The 12156-nt window shown below is 39.0% G+C and overlaps 1 protein-coding gene across 1 annotated transcript in view; it reads right to left on the bottom strand.

Annotated features, from left to right (window-relative positions):
- The window catches only part of st6galnac3 (ST6 (alpha-N-acetyl-neuraminyl-2,3-beta-galactosyl-1,3)-N-acetylgalactosaminide alpha-2,6-sialyltransferase 3), a 113839-nt gene that overhangs the window by 63007 nt on the left and 38676 nt on the right, over nucleotides 1-12156 (bottom strand). The window contains exon 2 of the mRNA XM_085389117.1: nucleotides 10599-10778. Within this exon, the coding sequence (XP_085245243.1) occupies nucleotides 10599-10778 (180 nt within the window). The remainder of the gene's footprint in view (nucleotides 1-10598; nucleotides 10779-12156) is intronic.

Raw genomic sequence — 12156 nt, 5'->3', positions numbered from 1 at the left:
AGCAGGACTGTGGAACAGTTCATAAAATAAAGCCACAAGAAAGCAAGATAATTAGAACACCCAGCAAGCAGAAAGGAAATTTATCACAGTGCGAAATACTGCAGCGCTTTATCACCGGCTTCTATTGCTGGAGAACAAGGTCTTTACATGCACCATCACCAGGAAGACACGAATACATGAAAACCGACAGGGAAATATATTAAATACACTGAAATTATCAAGGCAAAACAAAATAATGTCCTCCTACAGAATCTTAATGATGTTAGAAAACTCTATGATCGCTGTCTTACTGATAAATATTCTGCTGAAACGAACTCCTGAAAACACATTAAACAGCAGTTTTTTAAAAGATTAAAAGCACATTAAAAACCTTAAACACATGAAATGAGGAGACTTTTATATTCAGTCTTTAAATTGTGCAAACTGGCCACTTTATAAGGTACACCTTGCTAGTACTGTGTTGGACCCCTCTTTTTCCCTGATGAACCGTTGACACAAGCAGGATGGATCCATGTTTTCATGCTGTTTACACCAAATTCTGACCTTACCATTAAGCTATTGCAGCAGAAACGAGTGGTTCCTTGAATTACTGCTGCCTTCCTATCCCTGTAGATCAGGGCCTCAAGGCCTCAAGGGCTGGTGTCCTGCAGGTTTTAGATCTCATCCTGGGTCAACACACCTGAATCAAATGATTAGTTCATTATTGGCCCTCTGGAGAACTTCAAGACATGTTGAGGAGGTCATTTAGCCATTTAAATCAGCTGCGTTGGATCAAGGACACATCATCAGTTTCTGAACTACTCAGATCAGCCCATCTGGCGTCAACAACCTTGCCATGTTCAAATTCATTGTGCCTAATAAAAGGACCCACGAGTGTACATTCCCTTTCATTAAATTAAATGAGTTTTAAATACTGAATAAGTGGTTTCCTTCAAAATTACAATGCATTTGACGCAGTTTCGTCTTGTTTTGTTAGAGTTGTGATATATTTTATATGTGTTCAGTAATATTATTAAAGTGATGTTTTGGCAAGGGACTTTAAACAAAATGCATTTGGTGATTATTCATAAAAAAAATATTAATCAGGGTTTTACGGGCCTCTATAATTTTCTTTTATTCCCCAAGACTGATGTCACACTGCCCAGAACTAACATAGATTAAGTTAATTGAATATGGGACCTCAGAGGTTACAGCTGCGAGGATGACAGAGAAGCAAGCAAGCTGTGTCATTTATCTTACTGTTACTGTATATATATATATTTTATATATCTTATTATATGTTACAGGAGCAAGGGGATTTGTAATGAATCTTCAGTAAGAGCCCTTAGCTACGCTTTGCCAACCGAGGAAAAAAGCCCTCACTGAATCCAAAATGGGAGATTTACCTAATTGAAGCTAATATGCTTGGTTTGTTTTGATGAGATTAAACTTACTTAAGTAAATGAATGCGCGGCAAAGTTGGGAAAAGAAAACGCACTGTGTCACGACTAAACCCTGTTCATCATTTGCTTAATGGAGAATAACTGTAATGTCACTGGTCTGAATGCAAATTGCATTTTTGCTGCACTTTTAATGCACTCTGGTTTCGAACGCAAAACTCTTTGGCATTTGATCAACAAGCACAAGAGTTTTAGAGTGCAAGCACAAGACAATCCACTAAAAACTGTTACAGCTCCTGGCTTATCAGCACTCACAACACGCTTACCACACAAGATCGGTTGCTGCAAAAGGGAACTACACAAAACTACCATTGGTTTTCTTTTGTATCTGACATGTTTCTTTCATACATAACTCCAGCTGACGCTGCTGGTATTGCCTTGTCTTTCATGTATGGATTCAATCACGGGTTAAGAAAGGATTTCTGGACCCAGTCTCCATTTACTGGGTGGTTGAGATAGACATCACCGCAGCCTTGAGCCGTCAGCAGCTCGTCCATCATCACCCCTCAGCCTAGCCCATAACTCCATCATGCCTTTTAGCACACACAGATTGGCTGGGCTCTGTGGGGAGCACTGACTGGCTAACTGTATGTGAAACATATGAGTTTGTCACTGGAAACCTACCAACAAGGAGCCCCTGAGCAAGGCATTTCACCATACTTCTGCTGCAGAGTAGCTGCTTAGTGACAAATAAACAAAAATTGAGGTTTTGGTTTTTAAAAGGCATGTGAGCAGTTTACAGTCACACAAATAAAACCAGCAGTGAACATTATTGTTTCTAATCTCATTTACATGCATTACAGAAGAGTGGAAACCTCATCTAATAACTACAAACCCCGTTGGAACACTTTTTATTCAGTATGCACTGGAATCTGGCTCCCAATAAATCTGAGTTTTACGTCCTATAAATCAATAAAAATGTTACGGCCTCCTCCTCTTCCTCTCCTCGCTTTGATTCATGTTTCAGTTCCATGTTCACGACGGCGCTGTTTCAGTGTGGCCTGCAGTAATCGCAAACAGAGTGCACTTTTATAATCCGAGTAATTCCGGCACTCTGATAAGTACGAAATCGACTCACCAAAGCTTTAGATTTTTAATGCATGAGCGTGTTAAAAATAAAGTGGGTTATTTAAAAAGCAGGCTTAATGCCGGGGACACAGCCATCATTAAATTATAGCACTGGGGTGTGAACTTAACCTTGGCTTGTTCATTAAAATGCTCTGAACACGATTAATTAATAAGCAATAATTATTACATTAACTTGCCAAATATTTCATTGTATGTCTCTGGGACTTCGAAGTCTTTCTGCTTAAAAAATTAGCTTCAGCTGTCTCCATGGGGGAAAGTGGTTCATTTCAAATGCTTCTCTTGGGGTGTTTACATTAAAATAAAGGAGAAAAGTACAGTTCACATTTGAAACCCCTTCCCAGAAACAAATGATTAAGAGGTACATTAACGAAACATGAAAATATCCCCACGTTTAGTTCTGCACGAGCTATTTATGAGTTCTTTTAATAATAACCACAGGTCGTCCAGTGGGAGGCAACCTTTTTTGAAACTTTGATTACTTAGATTCTTTGTAGTGATTTAGTTTTTTATTTGTTCAATTAATCTTGAGTAGCTTACAGTTTGTTTTATATAATGCAAGTATAGGACCAGGTAAAGTTCTGTGGATGTTTTGTTTGATTGTTTTACTGCTTTTATTCTTTTGTTTTGTTTTTATACATAACTGATGATGTAGTGCTAATTACCCAACATTTTACTTTTAGCATGTTAACCGAGTGAAACGGCAAAAGGGAGGTGGTGACCATAATAACTATAATAGCTTTTAGCATAGTATTCTCACTGTGAGCATGCAGTCCCTGTGTTTGTCGACTAATTGTGCTTTGAAACCTCAAGTCTGACCTTTGGCTGTTGCCATCTTGGGATTCTGGAGCTAGAAGAGGCATGCAAAGGGTAGAGTGTCTAGGAGATTACTCACGGGCATGGTTTTCAAATACATGGCCTCCACTTACTAAAGCATACCCAGTTTTATCATTTCATGGCTCACTCACACTACAGTGAAAGCAGGACCACAAACTCCTTGTGACAAAGGAAATTGGGTGGTCTTCCAGTGATTCAATTATATTTTTTCACATTCAATAACTGGTTGGAAGGAGTTGTGGTCACCAGCTAGTTGCCCAGAGTTTAAGCATGCCACACTCTTACCCCTTTTAATCAAGAGGCGACTGCACAGGTCACCCAGAGGGAGGCAACCTGTCTCCAATCAAAGACTTAACTATTTATAATAAATCACAGGCAGACTGGCAAAGGTTTCCAAACAGCAAATGTGCCAACACATTTGCTATCGGTCTATGCACAATTCGCCTGTGACATGTCTCTTTGCTTAAGGGGACTTGACTTAACTAGTTTCCAACTGGTTGTATTCTGGTTATATTCCTCTCTAACAGTAAGGCTGCCAAGTACCTGTCATTTTGCAGTCAAATCGTCATCCTGCACCAACTACATTACTATTTGTTGAGGAATTTCTGAATTTCTGCTTTAGATCTATGAGAGTCTGGTTGAATTCTGCATGTAAGTAGTTAATGTGAATTTCTGTGTACACAGATGGATAATAGATTTGCAATTTTAACCAATTCATCACAGTTAATTGCTGTGTTATCACAAACTGATAGCAGACTGCCTCCATCATATTGCTGTTTTATGGCCGTCTCAACAAAACAAAGGCACCCTGAAGACAGCAGCTGACAGCGAGTGATTACACACCAAGTCGCTGTCTATAAAGCAACTGTTTCAAGGGCAACAAAACACAACTTTGTTGCACATGGTTACAATAATTCTGATCATGCTCCAACACTGTTTTCAAAAAGTGCGACTGTGACATTATCCGACATGGAAACATATGAATCCTTGGATTTAATGCTTGAGAACATGAAAGAAAAACAAAGTGTCCCAAGGTCATAAACAAGTAAGCAATGGGGTGATTGTTTTTTCCCCACAAACTACCACGAAATCACACATCTTTCTCCAACCAGAGGAGTCGCCCCCTGCTGGATATTAGAAAAAATGTTGCTTGAAACCTGCATTGTCTTTTTACTTCAACACAGCTACAAGCACAACCTTGAGCTGCTAGCATGGCAGTGGACTTGCGTGCTGTAGTATTTTAAGCTTTAAACTTTTAGACCAGGAGTCACCAAACATCCCTCACTAGATTAAAGGCTTTGTTATACATGTTTAATTAATCCTATTAATCCTTGTCTAAACAACAAATGGTGCTAAATGAATGTTTACAGCACCATTACGCTGCTTCCCCTACCTATAGTGCTTTCTGGGTTGGGTAACTTACAAATTACTTTCAAATTAGAGGCTCAATATTTCTAAGTAGCAGCAGCTAACTTACACTCACTGGCCACTTTGTGAGGGTAACCTGTTCAACCGCTCAGTAGCATAAATATCTAATCAGCCGATCACATGGCAGCAACTTAATATATTTAGGCATGTAAACTAGGCCAAGGCAACCCACTGAAATTCAAAGTGAGTATTAGAATGGAAAAGAAAGGTGATTTAAATAACGTGGCACGGTTGTTGTAAGACTGGCTGATCTGAGTGATTCAGAAACTGCTGATCCAATGGGATTTTCCTGCACAACCATCTTTGGGGTTTACAGAGGGTTTACAAAAAAAACGAAATAGAAAATATCCAGCAGTTCTGTGGGTGAAAACGTCACCAGTTATGCAGAAGAGCATCTGGGAATGTACAACATATCAAACCTTGAAGCAGATTTGCTATAGAAGGTAAAGCTCAAATCATCTTAAACTGGCTCCTTGAACATGACAATGAGTTTGCTGTGCTCAAATGACCTCCACAGTCACCAGATGTAGTGAAACGGGAGCGTCCCATCACGCATGTGTGGTCAACATATCTACAGCTGTGTGATACTATCATGTCAATATGGACCAAAATCTCTCAGAAATGTTTCCAACACCTTGTTGAATTTATGCTACAATGAACTAAAGAAGTTCTGACTGCAAAAGGTTTGATCCAGTTGCAAAGTGATTGAAGAGTGTAAATGTCTTTCTGACATCTTATCTGACATTTAATCACAAATCCTATTTCATAACAAGGTAAACCTGGATACTACAAATAAATACAAAAAACATTTTATCATTATAAACTAATAAAAATAAGAAAAAAAGGCATTTTAACCAGATGTTTCCCAGACATTCTAATCTAAACACCAACACTAACTCTGAAACACATAATTCTTCACTAACACAGGTTTAATTGTTTGGCATTATTTGAGCAATCAAAGCACAATCAAAGCAGATGGTTTTGGATGTTATGTAACAGATGTTTATGAAGACAAGTTTTAATTGGTGCAAGCAATTTTATTTTATCTCTTGTCTGCAAGGAGCTGATAACAACTTAGAGAGGACTTACATACAATAATGCATATTTTATTAGCCGGTGCAACACGGGCCACAAACAAGAAGCTTTCTCATTAACGTCCATTAGTATCCACAAAGTGCTCCAAAACTCAGACCACTTTCGAAACACACACAGTGGAAAACGTTGTGAGAAAGGCCTGCATTTAAAATGCTCACGTCCAAATGAAAATATAGAGTTTCTCCCTCGCTCTGTGATGGACCAGACACATGGATGTAAAGTGCCACAAGAAAAATGTTTTCTATTTCTCCCGAAAGCAGCGCAGGAACAATTTATCACAGCTGGAGACAGACTCAATCAAATGAATAAAATAAGGCAGGCCATACCCCTGCTACCGGGTTATGCATTATACATGTTTGCGAGAGGTTTATAACACTTCAAATGACACCTCGCTGGGGATCATGTGAGATTGCCTTACTGTCCAGGTGAAATGCTACAGCTTCTAAAGGTGCTGCTGTGTACTTAACAGAGGCTGACAGCTCACACAGCAGGCCTTCATTCCCGACTTCATCACTTACGACACCTGGCGCGGGAGTATCGCCTTGACCAGACCTCCACAATTTCATCCATCCTTTGTCAGAAATTTCATAAGAGTGCAGAGCACTTTTGACACTCATTCTCAGGCCAATCACTGCCTTCCTGATTAGATATAGAGAACTCACTGGTGGGGGAATTTGAGCCAAAAGAGGCCTAATTCTGTAGAAGCTGCCAGTCTTTTTTACGATGATTTACATAAATCTCCATGGGGAGAGGGCAGTGATTTAAGCAGTCTTGTCTGGAGGCAGAAGGAGGTGCAGACGTAGAGACTGGTGTAAAGTGTGATTGCCTCTGGGCCCATGTTGTGTGGATGAAACTCTCCAGAGGCAGAGGATGGCGCTCTGCATTAATCTGCGAGTATCATCCTGCTGAATATAAGACATCCACTTCACATGAATTGACTTCGAATTCTCATTTTCACCCGGAAATGTTACACACATTCATGCTTAGTAAAATGTACATTTTTTAAAACATTTTTTCACCATGACTACTCAATATCCAATAGCATAAGCACAATGGGCTGTGTTTAAACAGGCTGCCTTCCCAAACAATAAACACAGCTTGGTTTTTACATTTTGATGTGGTGGGAATTAAAAGGCTTTGATATTTCAATTTCCATAAATTGTGCAGGGAATATACAGCACAAAGCTGTTTGAAGGCAGAGGAATGGGATCACGGACACGGGTGTTTGGGATTAAAAATAAATAACACTCACAAGGGACATTAAAACGAGCATTTTCAGATCCATCACAGAGAATCTGATATAATAAATTAAGAAAACTCTTAAGGGGGTGCTCTATTTTGAATAGACTACACCTTCATTGTGAAGGTGAATGCTTATAGAATATAAATGTACTGCAGGAGAAAGGGTTACTCAAGTATGAAGTATTATTATATTACAAATGTGTTGCATTATCAAATGTTTACAAAAAAACATAGTGGGGAAAATAAGTATTTGATGCCCTGCTGAATTTGCAAGTGTGATTGCTTACTAAGAAATTAAAAGTCACTAATTTTATGGTTGTTTCATTTTAATAGAGAGAGACAGAAACAGATTATATATTTGATTGCCTACAATCCCTGATTCCTGCACACACAGATGAGAGATTACAATCAGTCAGTTACTCCTGATCTCATCTTGTTTCATGTATAAAGCACACCTGACCACAGAATCCGTTTGTTTCATTCCAGTTCTTCCACCAGCATAGAGAAGACCAAAGAACTGTAAAGGTTAGAATAATTATTCAAAAAAGGAAGAAATATAAAAGAAACATCAGTTGCCCTCAGTCTAACACCATGTACCTCCATCCCTCAGCCAGAAGCTTCAAGTTGGGTCATAGATGGGTCTTCCAGTATGACAAATGACCCAAAACATACCGCTAAGGCAACAAAGGAGTGGCTAATGAAGAAGCACATCAAGGTCATGGAGTAGCATAGCCACTCTCCAAACCTCAATTCTACAGAAAATCAGTGGAGTTGGCTGAAGCTATGAGTTGGCAAGTGACAGCCAAGAAACCTAAAGGCTCTAAAGTGTTTCTGTAAAGAGGAGTGGGCCAAAAACTCCTGAGATCTGTTCAAATCTGATGACCAACTGCAAGAAATGAAATGAAAATTAAACTGCCATAAAAATTAGAGACACGTACACTTCTTAAGTGAGCAAATTCAGCTGGCATTTAGCTAATTATTTCCCCTAATGTATATCTATGTAAAATGTGAGATGCCTTTATCATAAGCAGCAGAAACATTTTCCTCTAAAATAAAATATATGTAAGAATATGTGAAAGATACTTTATTAATATTAGGAAGATTAAAGCCAAATATTGAAGAATTACACCTGCACCTCTGTCATTAATTTAAAAACATCTTTTAATCTGCTTATGCTCTCTTAATCTTCTTAGTTTGCCTTGATAGCTGAAATGACTTTTTTACCTTCGGTTTTGTTTGTTAGTTTTACTGAAATCCTGAATTCTGTTATTTACTGGGAACTAGAGCAGGGAGATATGACCAAAAATATTTATCATGATATACATTTGAAAATTTGCGATAACGATGATATAATTGACACTAGACAAAACACTTTACAACTCCACAACTTTATTAGTGCAAAAAACAAAAACCATCAATGTATTTTCACTTAAACAAGCAGCTGTTTTTTATGTGCATTAAAGTTATATAAAAATTTAACAGTGCAAATGCAAATTCCTTGCTGACCAAAAGGCATTTCCGGTGGAAATTGGCCGACATATCCTCAGCATAACCATGTATAATATCCACAAAACTTAAAGAGAGGTTATACACACACAATACGGTAATATTATGTTGAAGCACAGTATGTATCACTCCGCGAGGCTCCTGCCTACGATAGCCGTAATGCTCCGACAATCCATCAAGCGATGCGGGTTCGTAGCTTAGCAAAGTCTGACGGGTGAAAGCTAAACCAGTTCCACACCACTGAAGTTGCAGCATTTTTACAAACCAGTTCTGGTTCATCCGTTTCATTCAACGATCTGCTTTCGCCCTTCTCATTCTCCGTCGCCGCCATACTTTTTCCGCCATGTGAGTATGAAAACAAAGGCACTGCGCATACGCGTTTAACCCATATTCTATCGCGATATTTCATTTTCTTATCTTTGCCCAATATTATACCGGTATTACCATGAACTGTATGATATGGCCCAGCCCTACTGGGAACTTCTTGGCTCTTTATCACATTTGAAGTTAACCCTTTGGCTTTTATTATGGTTTAAAAGTGTGTGTGTTTATGTGTGGGGTGTGGCCAATTTGATTGGCAAGGGGGCAGACACAAGTTGCTGGAGCCAATCACGTCAATCCAAGGCTTCACCTCTGCTAACTGAGGCCACTGAACTCCACTGTGTTGCAGTACTGGTGGTTTTTGAGGGCATTTAATGAAACTGACTGACACAATATTAAATCCCGCTGTGTGGTACAACAGTCTGCACTGATCAGTATTTTATCAGTTTGTTACTTAGCTTAATTAGTAAAATAATTCCCAACTCAAAGAGCTGGAAAGAAGTTCACACCCCAAAATCAGTGCTGCAGCACGCTGGATTGTTTTCACACATTTTGATGTGACGGTTGCTATAACATGAGGCTGAGCTAGCTAGACATAAAGAAATAAATATATTGGGGACTGTAGTTAGATAAAAGATAAATTAAAAAATAATAATAATTAAAAAGGGCAGCACAGTGGCACGGTGGTTAGCACTGTTGCCGCACAGCAAGAAGGTCCTGAGTTCAATTCCACCATCAGGCCGGGGTCTTTCTGTGTGGAGTTTGCATGTTCTCCCCGTGTTTGCGTGGGTTCTCTCCGGGTACTCCGGCTTCCTCCCAAAGTCCAAAGACATGCAGCTTGTGGGGATAGGTTAATTGGACAATCCAAATTGTCACTAGGTGTGAATGTGTGAATGAATGTGAGTGCAAATGGTTGTTTGTCCCTGTGTGTTGGCCCTGCGACAGACTGGCGACCTGTCCAGGGTGTACCCTGCCTCTCGCCCTATGACAGCTGGGATAGGCTCCAGCGCCCCCCGCGACCCTGAAAAGGATAAGCGGAAGCGAATGGATGGATGGATGGATGGATGGATAATAATTAAAAAGACATAAAAAAGAAGTTTGAGTTCTTTAAGAAATGACGTCTTTGCCATCACAGTTGTTGTTGCAAGAGGGATCATTTTGTTCCAGAGAGTTTGAATCCTGGCGGGTCTATTGTTAATCTTTAGTGATTAAAAAATAAAATGATAAAAGATATATTTTACTTGAATCAAAATCTTTTGTTGTTTATTTTGCCTAAAGACAATCGAGTTCATTTCCCTTACTTTGACTTGATACATTTAGCTTAGTTTGCTGCACCTCGCCTGCAGATGCACCTGACCCTCAAAGTTTGAAATCTACTGAATTAGCATTTTTTTAAAATTTCATATAGAAATCATCAGCATCTATTATCAGCATATGTTGATAATTTAACATTCATCGCATTTACATACAGTTTCGAAAACAATTGACAGTCTTCTGATTTTTTTTATGCGAATAATATGAAAAAACACATGAGAATAGAAGTGCAAATGTTATCTAGCATCTACAAATAAATGAACACTTAGTGAGATGTAACAGCTTAACCTATGTGTGTCTTCCCTGTAGTTCCAGGTGTTTGTTCCTCACCTCCTGTTTAGGAATGCTGACGTATCCCAGGTGGGGCTTGTAAGGCTTGTATGGCTGCTTGGAGAACAACGTCTCGCCAAATACAGGCTGAAAGAGGAAGGAGGGCTTCTCAGAATAGTTCACCACCACCACAAAGAGCGACACTGCCACAATCAGACTGGTCGCGATCAGGGACTTCCTCTGTGGAGGGAGAGAAAGCACATTCATGAGAAGCCTGACCAGTGCACAGAATAAAACCTGAATATATGTTAGAGCAAATCTAAATGTGGCCTTTCAGTATTTTCTGTGGTTTAACAGCTTGGGCTGAATGATAAGCAGAGAAGAAGATTTGCAGTTTCATCGTAAAACTGTAACTGTGAAAGTCAACTATTTGTTTTGAAAATAAAATAGCATGATAAAAACATATTTACACTAAAAAGATAATTGTGTGTTAGATTCCAGATGCCAACAGTGCACACAGTTGTGCATGAAACTTAGTGGGGAAAACAACACTTTAACATTTAATAACACTGAGCTCAAAGGAAAAGATCAGTGAAAACAAGTTCAGCCAACAGTGGCACGATTCTTTCAGCAAACTCAATACATGTTGACGCTGCAAACCCCTAAACTAGATTTAATCTTATTCTTCAAAGATTTCAAAACAGAAAGTTAAAGCTTTAAGTTGATTATTTCACTTAACAAGACATCACAAGACATACAAACACAAATATATTGAGTACATTAGAATACAACATGATATACACAAATTTCTCTAACTGTAATTTTGTGTGGTGATTTATTTTCACTCCTGATAATCTCACAAGGTCAGGCTCTGCTGTTTGTTTGTTAGTTACTGAGCGTGTGCATTTTGCACAGCTAAATAGGTAAAATTGAAGGTGACAATCATTTACCAGGATGATTGCTCGTGCACATCACCAGGAATTCATGGCATTGAGCTTCATTTTTGTTAAATATGATGCCGCATTTTAATGTCCTAATACCACCGCATACAGTTAGGTTCACGGATATTTAGCACTATGACCCAGCTTTTGTTATTTTGCCTTCGTATATGACAAAATGTAGCTTAAATGATAAAAAATTTAAAGTATTGCATCAACTGTTTTAGGAAATTCTCCATTTTTCATAGGCTGACATGATTTTAAATATGAGTGTTCACATCACCAAATACTGTTTCCTTCTTTGATATGCTCTGTTACACCCTTACTGCAGCCGCCTTCAGTTGGCGCTTGTTTGTGCAACTCTCTGCCTTCAGTTTTTTTGTATTTGATAACTAAAAAAACATGCTCCGCTAGGTTGAAATCATGTGACTGACTTAACCATTAAAAAAAATGTCCCATTTCTTTACCTTCAGAAACTCTGGGGTTGCTTTTGCAGTATGTTTGGGGTCATTATCCATTCGCACTGTACAGGACTGTCCGATCAGTTTTGCAGCATTTGGCTGACTCTGAGCAGAGAGTGGGTCCTGTACACTTCAGAATTCATCCTGCGGCTTCTATCAGCAGTCACATCAGTAATAAACACCAGTGGCCCAGTTCCACTGGCAGCCATGCATGCTCTT

Source organism: Rhamphochromis longiceps, linkage group LG18, assembly GCF_057381845.1.
Source record: "Rhamphochromis longiceps isolate RC_006_pf linkage group LG18, R_longiceps_female_GT1.1, whole genome shotgun sequence".
Taxonomy (NCBI): Eukaryota; Metazoa; Chordata; class Actinopteri; order Cichliformes; family Cichlidae; genus Rhamphochromis; species Rhamphochromis longiceps.
The sequence above is the reverse complement of the archived record's forward strand: the minus strand, read 5'-3'. Positions and strand labels throughout refer to the sequence as shown.